The sequence below is a fragment of the Juglans regia genome, chromosome 7, assembly GCF_001411555.2.
Source record: "Juglans regia cultivar Chandler chromosome 7, Walnut 2.0, whole genome shotgun sequence".
Taxonomy (NCBI): Eukaryota; Viridiplantae; Streptophyta; class Magnoliopsida; order Fagales; family Juglandaceae; genus Juglans; species Juglans regia.
This window is the reverse complement of record NC_049907.1, coordinates 27,692,387-27,708,572: the sequence shown is the minus strand read 5'-3', so window position 1 is coordinate 27,708,572 and position 16,186 is coordinate 27,692,387. Positions and strand designations below refer to the sequence as shown.

Here is a 16,186-nt window from a genome sequence, read left to right as displayed (position 1 = left end):
TATTTGCTTCGGTGCCCTCTGTCATGTTTTTAGGTCTTGGATATTGTTTTCGAAGCCTTTATTGTTGATTTCTGGTTGGTTGTGGCTTTTGAAGATTTTTGTTGCAAGTTTTTGGTTCCAGGGTGCATTTCGGCACCCTCTGTTGCAGTCCCTGGCTCTGCTCAGTACGTTGGTGCCCTCCATTACGTTCCTGGTTTGTGCTTCTTTTCGGTGCAATATTTTTTCTGGTGCGTGTTTGTTTGTGCATTTTTTTTCACAGTGCAAGTTAAAATGTTTTGGTGGGATATTCTCTCTGTCTCTTGGTTGCATCATGTCATCGGATAAGTTGGAATTGTTCCATATTAGGTTTACTGGCAAAAATTATTCTGCTTGGAAGTTTCAATTTAAATTATTTGTCAAAGGAAAAGAATTGTGAGGTATTGATGGGAGTGATCCCATACCTAAAGGTGTCGAGGCTTTGTCTAAGTGAGAAATTAAGGATGCTCGAGTTATGAGTTGGATCCTTGGCTCGATTGAGCCTCATCTTGTTCTCAATCTAGGCCTTAAAAAACTGCTGCTGATATGTGGAATTATCTCAACACAGTTTACAATCAAGACAACTCCGCTAGGCGATTTCAATTGGAGTATGAGATAGCTAATTTCACACAAGGAAGTTTCTCAATTGAAGAATATTTTTCTTGTTTTCAAACTCTTTGGACTGATTATTCTGACATTGTTTATGCTAATGTTCCCATTGCAACTCTCTCTGCTGTCCAAGTAGTGCATGCAACCAGCAGGCGATCAATTTTTTGATGAAGCTACGACCCGACTTTGAAATTGTATGGTCTAATCTGATGAATCGTCATCCTGTACCATCTCTGGATGCTTGTTTGAGTGAACTTCTTCGTGAGGAGCAGCGTATCATAACTCAGGCTGCCATGGAACATCGGGCCAATGTTAGTGCACCTGTTTCTGTAGCTTATGCAGCACAGGAGAGGAGTAAGGGTAGAGACATGTGTGCTGCCCAGTGCTTTAGTTGTAAAGCTTTTGGTTATATCGCTCGGGATTTCCCTAAGAAGTTCTGTAACTACTGCAAGAAATATGGTCATATCATCTCTGCTTGTCCTATTCGACCTGAAAGGAAGCAAGGTACTGCTTATCATGCCTCCACTGGTGCCTTTAGTTCTGCTGCATTGCATGTTGCCTCGCCGGTTGTTCTTATTCTTGCTCCTACAGCCCTAGCAAACCCAAATACACTCATTCTTGAAATGGTACAACAGATGATCTCTAACGCCCCATCCCCGAGGGTCCGGAGAGTTAACTCATGTCACTTAAAAATCATTTTCCTTCCACATAGTACATATTCTAATTTTTCTCTATCGCACAAAATACTCATATATTTACATCAATTACTCCAGAATAACTATTATAAGACAATACAAAATCTTAATATAAACATCAATCTCTCAACAAATCACATCATCAGAGCACAACAAGCTTACTGAATGAAAATCCTCAATACCCATATAAACCTTCTATGCTTAAACCATCATTCTTAACTCTTCTCACCCATGCTCCATATCTTTGATCCTCAACTGAAACATTCAAATCATCTGAAAAATATTGTGAAGATAAGGAGTGAGTTATCAACAACTCAGTAAGCAGAAAACATATATTAGTATGTAAACATGAGCCTTTTCAGAAAGTTCAATATGCAGAAACAAAAACATTTTATTTTTATATGCAGATCTCAGAAAAACGTGTTATCAGAAAATCAGAGCGACTTTTCAATCTTTTCATACTCAAAATCAACAATTCATATTTAAGGATCCATTTCATATTCAAAAGCGCTTTGGCATAACATAATTGAACGTCTTCATTTTATCATATCATATCATATACCATGTTCAACCCCCGTGGTAAGGTTGTACTATCCCCGGTGGCCAAACCAGGCATGTATCATGTGGTGAACTTCTCATTTTTCAATCTCGGAGCCCCGAGTGTGCACACAGGAAAGAACACGTATAAAGACCACTCTGTTTCCAAAGTGGGTGCACTCTATCATATCATGGTGGTACCAACCATATCACGTGAACCAGTATCATCATCTCAGAACCATATTCAGAATAGATAAGTATGCCAAAGTTTTATCATATCCATATCATATCAAAACACGTGCGAAACATATTCATATCAATTCCATTTGATCAAAAACATATCCAAATCATTTCATATCACATGCATAAAAATCTCAATGATATCATATTCGCTCTTTTGCATATTTCAGAAACATGTCAAATATTGCTCATGTCTACACAATGCATGTCAGAAAATATTTTCTCTTCTTCGTACAGGTTTCATGAGTGATGCAAATAAACGACCGATGTTGATTTTTCTCAAGTTTTCATTTCATCACAAAATATGCAGAGTTTTTAAAAAGTCAACCTCAATCTCAATAATCCGTATAAAAACCTAGTATAGGAACCCTGCTTACCTGGACGACTTAACTTTTCTAGAATTTTCCTCAAATATGTCGAGTCGACTATAAATCGTCACCTATAAAGATAATCACGTAATTTCCGTAAGTTTTCAATCAATCACGTATTTCGATATTTAAACCTAAACTTCAAAAATAACCCATTTTAATTACTCGAAACTGAAAACTCTCACTTTCTAAAATCATCAATATCCACCATAACCAAAATCAAATTCAAAACACCAATATTTAAACTTGAAACTGTCAATAAACCTCACATCATAAATCAATCGCTCAAACAACTCCATAATCTAATCCAACCGATCCCCCTTACTCCTCGGACTCAGTCCGGCACAACCAACCAATAATTCAATACAGTATAATGAGTTAGTGCAAAAATACATTTAAATCACAAAAGTTATTTGGAAAATACTTACAATGTTATAATATAATTTTTGAAAGATCACGGAGGTGCTAGAAGCGGCAACGCAGCAACAAAATAGTGCCAAATGCACTGTGACCGTGGGTCTCAAAAACTCACTTTTGAACGAGTGCAAACGAAGACCCGAGATTGATAGGGTAGGGCCTAGAGATGTCGGTGAAACTAGTGGTGGTGGTGGTTGGCCGTGGGTGGCGGCGCAAAGGGTGGTTGAAGTGCAAAAATACCCAAAACAGAAATATTGATGGTGGGGTTTCACATGTGACAGATCGGAAGTGAGGTTGGGTCCATTGGGTTGCTAAGAGGTCGAGGATGATATGGTGAGAAGATGGTGGCCGGAGGTAGCGCGACGGCGGCGCAGCGGCGCAAGGAGTGCCGCGGCTTGGTAATGCGCGTGGGAGCTAACGGCGGCACGATTGGGGCTGAGATTACAGGGGGGTGGTCGCCGGTGGCTGGGGAGGACGGTGGGCCGGGCGGTGTCGCGCACGACGGCACGACGTGGCGGGACTGGGTGGACGAAGAATGACGCACGGGAGAGATGGAGGGGCTGGGTCGCGCGGGAGAGAACCAGGAAAAGAGAAGAAAAGAAAGAAAAGAAGGAAGAAGAAGAAAAAGAAGAAAAAGAAAAGAGGAAATAGAATGTAGGGAAAGAAATGAGGTTCAATCCTCACATCTTGGGTCACAAAAATGATCCAATGGAAATGATTTTAAAACAGCAAGTGAAATAAAATAATTCAAACGCAGTGATTACAATGAAAATAAATAATTAAACCCAATAATAAGTTAATTTAATTTGAGAAGAAATTTAAACGCATAACAATAATTAATTTAAAGAAAGTACTTCAAAAAAAATTAATTTTCGTAAACTAAAAATCATAAAATAACCCAATTAAAATCCAATAATTTTAAAACAAGAGAATAAATTTTGAATCAATAAAAATAATTTCTTCATTAAAAATACCCTAAAATACAGGGTGTTACATGATCATTTATGTCTTTTCTGTTTTTGGACTCTCAGGTAAATCATAAAGTTTCTTCTAAGCTATGGTATTTTGACTCTGGAGCCTCTAACCATATGACCAATATTGTTGTTCTTCTTTCCAAAGTCAGAAGTTATGATCGAAATCTGAAAATTAACACCGCTGATGGCAGTTCTCTGCCTATCAGTGCTATTGGTGATCTTTCCTCTTCCTTAACTGATGTTTTTGTATCTCCTGATCTCTCTACAAATCTTATTTTTGTTGGTCAATTGGTTGATAATAATTGTAATGTCCATTTCTCCTATTCTGATTATGTTGTGTAGGATCAAGTGTTAGGGAAGATGATCGTGAATGGGTCTAAAGTGGGATGACTATTTCCTCTTCATGTTTCTCCTTCCACTATTACTCCTAGTTTTCCTTTACTTCTATTTGTATGTAATGTTGTTGGTTCTGAAAATAAGATGTGGCATAGACGTCTAGACCACCCAAACTCTGATGTACTTCGTACTTTGTTTAATTCTGGATTATTGAAAAATAAAGTATGTTCTTCTCTTGATTTTTCTTTTGATTGTACATCATGCAAACTTGGCAAAAGTAAAGTTCTACATTTTCTTCATCATGCATCTGATGCCTCCCAATGTTTTGATATTATTCATAGTGATGCTTGGGGGATTGCACTTGTTGTTTTTCATGCACATTACAAGTACTTTGTTACTTTCATTGATGACTTTAGTCGCTTTACTTGGGTTTACTTCCTACGGGCTAAGGTTGAAGTTTTTTCACTCTTTAAGCGCTTTCTTGCACTTCTTGAGACTCAATTCTCTACCAGCATCAAGGTCTTGCGCTCTAATTCTGGCGGCAAATACATGTCTAATGAGTTTCAGGACTTTCTTCAAAGCAAATGGATCTTCTCTCAGCATTCTTGTCCTTCGACACCACAGCAAAATGGTGTTGCTGAGAGGAAAAATCGCCACCTTCTTGATGTGGTAAGAACTATTTTACTTGAATCATCTGTTCTTCCTCGTTTTTGGTGTGAAGGACTTTCTACTTCAGTTCATTTGATCAATCGCTTACCCTCTCCTACGTTAAATCATGTTTCTCCTTTATATTCTGATCTTCGTACATTTGGTTCTGTTTGTTTTGTGCATCTCCCTACTCATGAATGACATAAACTTACTGCTCAGTCTGTTAAGTGTGTTTTTCTTGATTATGCTATCCTTCAAAAGGGTTATGTTTGTTATGATCTCCATGCTCATCATATATGGGTTTCTAGGAATATGATTTTATTTGAAAATCAATATTTATTTCTATCTCATGTTGAGCTGCCATCTGCATCTTTTATCTCTTCTGCCTAATTTTTCTGATTCCCCAACAATTGTGGAAAGGTTCAAATCCGGTTTTGTGTATGAAAGACGTAATCGACATGAGTCTGGTTCCACTTCCTCTGTGCCCCCATTCGATCTTGACCTGGTGCCTGATCATGCTCCTACTTCCACCACTCTTCATCGGTCTACTCGTCCTTCTCGACCCCCTTATTGGTATGGTTTTTTCTCTCATGTCTCTCTTGTTGTACTTTATCCACTATTTACATTCCCTCTTGCTACAAACAGGCCTTGGAACATAAGTGTTGGCAAAATGCAATGCAAGCAGAACTTTAAGCACACGAGGAGAATCACACTTGGGATATTGTTCATTGTTCTCCTACAGTCAAACCCATTGGAAGTAAATGGGTTTTCTCTGTAAAACTTCGTTCTGATAGCTCTTTGGACCGGTACAAAGCTCGCTTCGTAGCTCTGGGAAACAAGCAGGAATATGGGGCTGATTATGAGGAGACATTGCTCATGTTGCCAATATGACCACGGTTCGAACCATCTTAGCTATTGCTGCTTCACAGTCGTGGCAACAACATTAGATGGATGTGAAAAATGCATTTCTTCATGGTGATCTCTAGGAAGAGATTTACATGAAACTTCCCTCTAGTATGACCACTTCTTCTCCTTATGATGTCTGTAAGCTAAGGCGTTCTCTGTATGGGCTCAAGCAGGCGCCCCGGGCTTGGTTTGAGAAGTTTCGCAATACACTTCTTTCCTTTAGTTTTACACAAAGTCAATATGATTTTTCTCTCTTCTTCCACACGTCTACGTCGGGCATAATCCTTCTCTTGATTTATATGGATGATATTATTATTACTGGCACTGACCGTGGTTTGATTACTAAGCTTCAGCAGCTGTTGCATGCAACTTTCCATATGAAAGATCTTGGTCAGCTCACATACTTTTTAGGACTAGAAGTACATCATTGAGCCAATGGTATTTTCTTAAACCAGCATAAATATATTCAAGATCTTATTACCTTAGTTGGTTTGAAGGACACTGCTTCTGTTGATAATCCTATGGAAGTAAATGTCAAATACAGGAAAGATGAATGAGACCTTCTGGATGATCCTATTCTTTATCGATGCCTGGTTGGGAGTCTTATCTACTTGACCACTACTCGCCCCAATATCTCATATGTCGTTCATCAGGTCAGTCAGTTTATGTCTTCTCCTCGACATCTCCATCTTGCTGCAGTTCGACGCATCATCCGCTATCTTCGAGGTTCGCCCACTCGTGAGTTATTCTTTCCTATAGGCTCATCTCTTCAACTTATTGCCTATAGTGATGCTGATTGGACTGAGTGTCCGGATACGCGTCAGTCTACTACAGGTTGGTGTATAGTTCTAGGTGATGCCTTAATTTCTTGGAGATGTAAGAAACAATATCATGTTTCTAAATCCTCTACTGAGCAAAAATTATCGTGACATGTCTACTGCTTGTTCTGAAATTGTATGGCTATGCGGTCTTCTTGAGGAGCTTAGGTTTCTTCAAACTACTTATACCCCTCTTCATGCTGATAACACAAGTACTATTCAAATTGGCACTAATCCCATTTTCCATGAACGCACCAAGCACATTGAGGTTGATTGTCATTCGATTCGAGACACCTTGGAAAGTCAGGTGATATCTCTTCTGATCTCCAAATGGCTGATGTCTTCACCAAAACTATTACTCGACAACGGCATCAATTTCTTGTTGGCAAATTGTTGTTGGTTGACTTACCAGCATTAATTTGATAGGGATGTTACCATATACAATTTTAGGATTTTATAGAATTTAAGACTGTTAATATTAGATGTACAAATTATCTTACCATGTATAGATGCTGAATATTAAGAAATAGTTAGACTCCAAATATAGCATAAACTTCTGTGGATAGATGGAATTTATGATATAATGAAAGGGGCTAAAGTCATAGAGTAAGTTTTCCAAAGTTCTCTTCAAATTTTCGGGTTTCTCTAGTATTTTGACGGCATTACTGGAAGAAGTTCCAAGAAAAGAAATATAAAGTTCAATTCAATCACAATGAGTCAACCTCCGAAGTCCAAAGGAAATATAAGCGAATTGTTCTTTTACTTTTACTTTTGGACGAGTATATGAACACGTCCATTTTGTAAAAATACATTAGGTCGGTCCTTTTGATTCAGAGACAGCTTATTCATCAGAATTGACAGAAAGAATCATCTTGGAATTATGCACAATTCCATAAACAGGTCGATCGCGGTAGAATTCAAAAATTCAAACTTTCAGGCAGCCATTTTTATTGGACTACTTTGCAACTACCAGGTTGACTATAAGACTACCACTTTGCAACTCATGGGTACAATATTCAGGTCATCCATAAGACTATAATGTTAATTATACAGTAAAAGGGGCAAGAACAGAATTTTTTTTTTTTTTTTTTTAAAAAAGTCATAACGGGGCAGGGTATACTATATGCAAAGAGACCTCCACCAAGTTTTCAACTAGGGGTACCCTGACCTTTATCTCGATACACAGACTCTAAACATTCCTTGGCTCTATGAACCTTCGACTGAAGGTAAAAGCTCCCATTCTTGGCATTCCTCTCAAACAAAGTATCGTATTTCTGCAGCAGATGAAAGGATGCTTTAGAACCTAAACATTGAAAAAAGAAAAATATGCAAGCAATATAGACCTTTAAAATCTCCTCCCAAGCAGTTTGCTCAGAGACACCAAGGATCTGCCTAGCTTCTTGCTCTGTCATTGCTTTGCTTGCTCTACGGACAGTGTTTTGTAATGTTTCTTGGGCAACACCAGATTTTGAGGCATCTGCAAAATCCCACATATCGTGTATTCAGGAATGGATAAACGTCTTATAATTGTTATGATTCATGTTTGGTGGTTTTGAAGGCACCAAAAGTTGCTCCATCATTTGAGAAACTTGCGGGTGGCTAATCTGAAGGATTTAACAAAGTTCGGATTTCTATGATCATACTCCTAGATTTCTATGGCACTCTTATTGGGTTCAGAGACCACTCTCGCCTGATTTTTTTTTTTTTTTGGCTGTTTACATTTCTATAGGCAAGTAGGCCACTCTAGTTTGAGATTATGGGCTAGTTTGGGTAGTAGATCCACTATTATTCATTATTTTATTATTTTTTTCACTTACTTTTCACTACTATTCATTATTCTATCATTACCTTTTCATTACTTTTCGCTACTATTTACAGAATATCTGAAATCACCTTACTTCCCAAACGCAACCTAACTCTTTTCATTCTGCCAACTTTGTTTTGACAGGTAATCTAAACTTAATCTATTAAGGGGGATAACGTCAATAGAATTGCCCGATGATAATGTCAAGAATTTTTTTCTTTTTTTTGGTTGATAAGTAAGAGATAAATATTATTGATATGAATGAAATAGACATAGCCCGTGTACACAAAAAGTATACAGAAGAACACTTAAATACATTCTAAGAGAGATAAATTAAAGACAAGAAATCATGAACATTGTCTCCATTTATTACAATAGCGAAAAACCGAAGCAGTAAAGTGTAGAAAAAAAAAATGTTTCAACTCCGCTATTGTGTGTTCCTTATCTTCAAAGCAACACACATTCATTTCTGACCAAATACACCACATGATACACAATGGGATCATCTTCTACACTGCTGCCACTTGATGACAACCTTGCATCTTCCTCCAACAACCCAACAAATCCATCACCCCCAAAGGCACAACCCAAACAACATCAACTCTTTAAAAGATCTCATCCCACAACACATTTGTTACCTCACAATACAGTAAGAGATGATCTATAAATTCTCCATTCTTTTTACACATAACACCAATCCATGTCAGGAATTAAAGTGGGAGTGGTAAGTGGATGAAATCTACTTGAGCCCCAATCTCAAGAATACTGTAGATGCAAAAGTTTTGTTAGGACTAGGTGACTAAATTGATAAGTTCGGATATGACTAAGTGAATAAGATGATAGAATTTATCTTATATTTGGTTTTGTAATTTGGATGAATGTAAAACACTTTGACTTTATCTATGACTATTTTGATTTTATCTAGAGGTTGTTAGGAAGTGTTAAGTCAAAAGTATAGAAGTCAAGTTCCAAGAGGTAGATTTTATCCAGATAAGAGTTTGAATTTGAATCTGCCAATGCTGAGAAGATAAGTATCAGGCGCAAGCAAAATCCGTCAATAGAATTCGTTAGCAAAGTTTCACTGTAACTCAAACTCCTATAAGATTTGTTCTGTCAACAGAGTTCTACTGCGAGTCAAATTCCTATCAGATTGTTTATTTAAGGGATCCTACTGGTTAGGATCTGTAGAGATTTCGGCATTGGAGATTTGGAGTCTTTTCGAGTACTTGAGTGTGAAAAGATTCTCGAGAATTTTTCTAGTATTTTTCTCTCTCTCATTGAGTGCGTGCTTACTCCATGTTGGAATTTGATTGATCGAATTCAGCCACTGGAGTTCCAGGAGAGAAGTCAATAGTTTGAAAATCGTCAGAAGTAATAACTGCTACTACTACTGTGGTAGAGGCAAACAGGTCGTTTGTCGGGTCAAGAGAACCAATTAGCAAAAATTTTGTAATTAATAATTACTTGTGACTAATTTTCAAATAATAAAATTGACTTTTCTGGGTTTGGCTGCCCCGTATGGTTTTATCTTTAAAGAATTCTTTAAAAGGTTTCCCTTCGATAACAAGATTGGTATTATGCAATTTATTTATTCTATGTTATTGGTTTATTATTAAATAATTGCATAGTTGACAACGAATCAATTTGTTGAATGAATTGGTAGATCTTTGTGTTACGCTACAGGGGCATTTGGGTAATTTCAATTGGCATCAAAACATGATTCACTCATTCGAGTGTGATCCGTACCCCTGTAGATCATGTTGTCGTCGTTATATGCCTGCCACACTTTTCTTTTTTTTATAAGAGATAAATATTATTGATATAAATGAAATAGGCATAGCCCGTGTACATAGGTACTATATAGAAGAACATCTAAATCCATTCTAAGAGCGATAAATTAAAGACAAGAAATCATGAACATTTTTCCCATTTAGTACAATAGCGGAAAACCAAAGCAGTTGAGTGTGGAGAAAAAAATTTTCAGCTCCGTCATTATGCGTTCCTTATCTTCAAAGCAACGCGCATTCCTTTCCGACCAAATACATCACATGATACAGAACGGGATCATCTTCCACACTGTTACCACTTGATGACAGCCTTGCATCTTCCTCCAACAACCCAACAAATCCACCACCCTCAAAGGCATAACCTCGTCACACTTTGATAGGAAAACTACGCATATTGGTAAGTTTGTATTTGAGCTTTCCTCAAGTCGTTGGATGAGCGTGTGTGATATGCAGTTGAGCGAGGATGGACTAAACCCGAGACAACTATTGATGCTTGGACAAGATACGAGATCATCGATTGCAATTGAAATAGCAAAGGACTTAACGCTATTTTTATGGTTGTATCTCCAAATGAATTTAAAAGAATCTCAATGTGTGAGATTGCTAAAGAAGCGTGGGATATCTTGGAGGTTACACATGAGGACAAAGATTGTAAAAAAATTCAAAATTACAGTTGCTAACCTCAAAATTTGAAGAGATTAAGACGCTGGAAGATGAAAGTTTTAATGATTTCTATGTTAAATTTAACGATGTTGTGAATTCCAGGTTTAATCTAGGCAAGAAGGTGGAGGATTCAAGGGTCGTGAGAAAGATTTTAAGGTCCTTGTCTGAAAAATTTCGCCCAAAAGTTATAGTCATTGAGGAAGAAAACAAAGATTTTGATGCTATTAAGGTTGAAGAACTGGTCAGCTCCCTTACAAACATATGAGTCATCTCTTCCTTAAACAAGAAAAGGTAAATTCATTGATTTAAAAACTATGAAAGAAGATCGAGATGATTTTTCTAATGAAGAAAATCTAAATGATGAGGATATAGATCTCATTGCAAGGAAATTCAGAAAATTCTTATTTAACAAGAAAGCTAGTGGAAAACAAAAACAAGGTAAGGGATCTTTAGCAAAGAAAAGTGACAGAGAAAAATAGAATAAAGAAAAATCTGAGAAAAATTACAAGGCACAGTATCATGAGTGCTCCGGCTATGGTCACATTAGAGTGGACTGCCCAAACTTTAAGAAAAACAAGGAAAAACCACTGAATGTCACACTTAGTGACAGTTCAGAATTTGAAAATTCTAGCTCATCGTCTAATGATGAAAACTCCTTTATGGCTTTTACCACTATTGTTGATGATTTTCCTGAAATTATACTAACAAAATCTGATAGTGATGATGATGACAGTGACTCAGATGTAGTTTTTATTGATGCTAACCATGAGCTATGTATACAGGAAGCTTACAATTATTTATGTGAAGAAATGGTCAAGTTGAAAAAATTAAACAAGAAGCTATACAACAAACTCACAGCCATGGAAAATGAAAAGAATAATTTGTCCAAGGTATTAAAAATTTCTAAAGTTGAAATATCGAGGTTGAATACTCAAAGAGGAGCACTTGAGAAGGAATTGGAAAAAGCTCAAGAATACAAACAAAAATCTGCAACTCAAAAATTGGATAAGATGTTGAGCATTCAAAAGTCCAGCTGTGATCACATGGGTTTGGGGTACACGACTTCCCAAGGCAAAGAACTTCTAGCCTTATTATCCACTGCCACTACCTCTAAAGGTGTTATCTTTGTTAAAGGAAGCCAAGGTGTGGATGCTCCAAATAAAGCCGTGTCAAAGTCAAATCACTCTAAAACTTCTCATGAAAGATCAACCTCAAAGAAGCTGAACCGAGTGCAGAAAAATGGAGGTGAAAGAAAATTAAAGAAAAAGGTAAAGACACTTGAAAACCAAGTCCAGGAATTAAGCCAACAAATAAACACCATAAGTGCCAAGGTATGTGAGTTGTCTGAATTGTCTTGGTAACAAGGATAAGACCACAAAAAGTTGTGATGATGTAGAGATGACCTCAAAATTTAAAGAAAAGTGAGTAGTCAAAGAAGATGCCGTGTCACATTAATTGATAGGACCACTTGCATTCCTTGCATATAATTAGTTTAGGACATGCATTTCACATTATTTTATTTGTTTGCATCTCATTTTGTTTGGTTTAGTTGAGTTGTCTTCTATTTTTTTGTTTTTGTTTGGTCTGGTTGAGTTGTCTTCTATTTTTTGGTTTGTTCTATAAAATTAAAAAATAAAAATAAAAAATGAAAAAGGAAGAGATCATTTTTGCCTAGCCAAGTCAAGAGTACTCGGACCTTTACACTTCCCAAACTTGGAGTTGGAACATCTCTCTATTTTTTTTATATAGCCTACAATGTGAGTATAAACCCCATGGCTCATTTTGCCAAAGTTAACTTTTAGTGCACTGTGAGGAACTTATTTTCACATTTTATTCATTTTGTATGTTCCATAAAGTCTTATAGATGCCATCCAAAGGGGGAGCCCTAACCTTAAATTGACTAATACTAGTTAAACCTAGTACTAAAAGTCAATAGGCCTCTTCTTGCCGGATGAAATCCCAATGACAGCTTGAATCTCTTCTACTTTTTTGAAAACCCACTTTGACGAACAACTCCCATAATTAGCACTGGGAAGGAGTGTACACAACGGAGTTAGAAAATCCCCCTCCTTTCCAGTATTGACAGGAGTAAAAATAGCCAATTCCGAACCACACTGAATCTGGTTCCCCACTGACAGGAGCAAAAAATTTTAATTCTTCAACCCCATCTCCACACTTTTTCTCCTCAAAGGAAACCATATCCAGTGGAAAAGACTCTGTCGAACACCCCATTACCGAGAAATCCTGCTCCAACACATCTAACTGCATTGGAATCACCACAGGACCTTCTTCCACCACACACAACTGAGTCTGTGCCTTCTCCCAAGTCAACCCACAAGCCGGCGACATTAAACTCGAAAAAACCTCCTCTGCCGGCAAGAAAACATGCACGGGAACAACCTCAGGAACAACATGCGCCCCTTCGACCACCACACATGACTCAGGTTGCCCAATCTCTAACCCCAAGACAGGTGGCAACGACGGGAAATCCTCTCTAGAGATCTCCACCGCATTCGACTCCACCACGATCTCTCCCTCCTCCATTTCTTCCCATCGGCGTAACCCTACCGGCTCGTTAGCATGGTCAACGGAGACCGGTGGTTTTTTCTGTGCCGGTGGGGGTGCCGGCAACCTGTTTATCGGCTCCACAGGAGTCCGATACTGTGCCTAGCCCAATATCTCGACAGACACCCGAGATGTAGGCCTCCAAAACTTTTTTGGGCCTGCGGCCTGGCCCATCCCAAGGCCCATCTCACCAGATTTCTAGCCCATTGCACTCTGCACTTCTGGCCTGCATTTCAGGCCCGACATCTCTGCAATTCTGGCCTAGCACAGCCTTGCCCTTTATGCAACGTTTCAAGTAAGTAATTTCTTCTAAAACAGCTCCCACATGTTCCTCCAGACCGACAAGTACCCTCAGAATTATTTCCTCATTTGACCCCAACAGCCTGCTCCCCTCTCCCTCATGCCTCTGCACGATGGGCATGTCTGGCAGCACGACCCTCACATCTCGAGACAGTACCTTCTTCATTTGGAGCACCTCGTTGTACGACCTTGCACCTCCTACTATTGACGGTGGACCACCACCAATTCCTCTTGTCATCTTAGAGTAACCTTCCTAAGCCTCATGAATGACTCTGTTTCTCATGCTCAAAGCAGAGGGTGAATGGAGCTCCATTAAAGCATCTCCGAAGTTCCTCCACCCCTCCCCCTTCCTCCCTTTCGGCACCACTATCAGACCTCTCCCCTTATTATGACCAAATTCCGAGAGAATGATAAAACTACCGTTACGGTTATGCCCTTTCCGCACCATTAACACCGTGTCTCCATTTCTACGAGTTCTTAGAAACTCATAAGCTCCCCTTGACACTACACATTCCTTCACTGTAAAGCCCAGCCAACCCAGGGCTTCATGGTCTAAGGATATATATTTCACCATGCGGCGACTACTTTCTATGATATTCCACCATCTATCATTCACCTTCCTAAACTCGAATAACTTTTGATCAATAAGCACCTCGTTGCACAGCCCCATCTTATCCAACCTACTACGATAAACCAATGCTGTCGTGATACGCTAATCTCCACAGAAAGCCACTGACGAATCACCACCAACAGAAAACAAACCAAGCAAAAAAAAAAAACCAGGAAAGTGTACGGAGAGAAAAAGGTTTTTTTCTCTCTAAAACTCACTCGCTCTCCTGTCTTGTCCTGGTTAGGATCTGTAGAGATTTTGGCCTTGGAGATTTTGGAGAGTCTTTCCGAGTACTTGAGTGTGAGAAAATTCTCTTAAGAATTTTTCTAGTGTTTTCTCTCTCTCATTGAGTGTGTGCTTATTCCATATTGGAGTTTGATTGATCGAGTTCAACCACTGAAGTTCCAGAGAAGAAGTCAATAGTTTGAAGATCGCCATAAATTCTGACTACTACTGCGGTAGAGACAAACGGGTCGTTTGTCGAGTCAAGTAAGAGAGTCAATTAGCAAAGGTTTTGTAATTGAGAATTACTTGTAATTAATTTTCAAATAATAAAATTGACTTTTTTGGGTTTGGCTACCCTGTATGATTTTACATTTAAAGAGTTTTTTAAACGGTTTCCCTTCGATACCAAGATTCGTGTTATTCAATTTATTTATTTTATGTTATTGGTTTATTATTAAATAATTGCATAGTTGACGGCTAACCAATTTGTTGAGTGAGTTGGTAGATCTTTGTGTTACGCTACAGGGACATTTGGATAATTTCACATACAAACTCCTCTCTAAAGAGCCAATTGTAAATAACAACAACAGTAAGAATAACAATTGAAAAAACAGGAAAACAACCAGGAGAAAGATGCACTGGAAAGCATTAAGTTACTACATCCAAAAGACTTACTGGCAAGTGCTTGACGGTATGCCTGAACGACAGCCCTCGCTAATATACCTGAGCCCATCACTATTAAGTTAGCAAGAATCTTTGCAGCCTGTGAAACAGAAACTAGCAAGTCAACGTAATTGAAAAGCTGAGGATAAAGCTTTGAAAACAAGAAAAATAATGGTATTCCCCCCTCCCTCTCTCTCTCACCCTTTCACTCTCACTCTCACTCTCACTCTCACTCTCACATTTACACGGTCACACCCATACACATGCATGCACAATAAAGCCCCTTGCAATTTATTTCCACTTAAGAATCTCCCATTCACATCAATTAAACAATCCAAAACTGATGCATTTAATAGATAAAACCACCATAATTTTGAGTATCGTGATGTATACGAAGGGTTAGATTCAAACTAAATTTCGCATAGCTCTTTTACAATGTGAAATTACTGAACAACTTCCCATAAGATCAATATTTTAACTAGTTTGGGTAGGTAGAATATTCAAATTTATCAACCCCAAAGCAATTGTGAACCACACAAAGTTTACAGACACAACGATACCCAATGGCGATCCTCAAATCTCAAATAATAAAATAAAAATGTCCTTGATGTACGAGGGTGTTTGGGCGCCGAGAAAACATGATAAAGACCTCACAAATTCCAACCATAAGTAGCATAATTCTTCAACTGAGCTCATTGAAATAGTAAAACATAGAAATAAAAATCAAATTTTACTACTCGTTCAATTTCAGTTACTCCGTTTTTTTTCCAGCAATCAAACATAAGAATAAAAGCAAATAAACATACCATGGCCGAAAAGTATGAAATCGATCCCTCTTGGGAGCTCGGCTGAAGAGATTAGGGTTTCTCTTGGTGGAAGGAAGAAATTTTTCCAGCGGGAGCTTCTTGCAGGGCTTTGCCGGAAGGAAAGGAATGGACCCCAGAGCGAGCGAACGAGAGCGAGACAGAACAGAGATTTGTGCTTGTCCAAGAAATTTTTTAAGAAA

The 16,186-nt window shown here is 38.2% G+C and overlaps 1 protein-coding gene across 1 annotated transcript; it reads right to left on the bottom strand.

Moving 5' to 3' along the window:
* Positions 1–7,479: 7,479 nt before the first annotated feature.
* On the bottom strand, positions 7,480–16,186 carry LOC109020904 (mitochondrial import inner membrane translocase subunit PAM16 like 2). The gene is made up of 4 exons (XM_019003426.2): positions 15,987–16,186; positions 15,193–15,280; positions 7,907–8,040; positions 7,480–7,837 (listed from the first exon to the last, which is right to left on the bottom strand). The coding sequence occupies exons 1-4, from the start codon at positions 15,987–15,989 to the stop codon at positions 7,712–7,714; spliced, it is 351 nt and encodes a 116-aa protein (XP_018858971.1). The 5' UTR covers positions 15,990–16,186; the 3' UTR covers positions 7,480–7,711.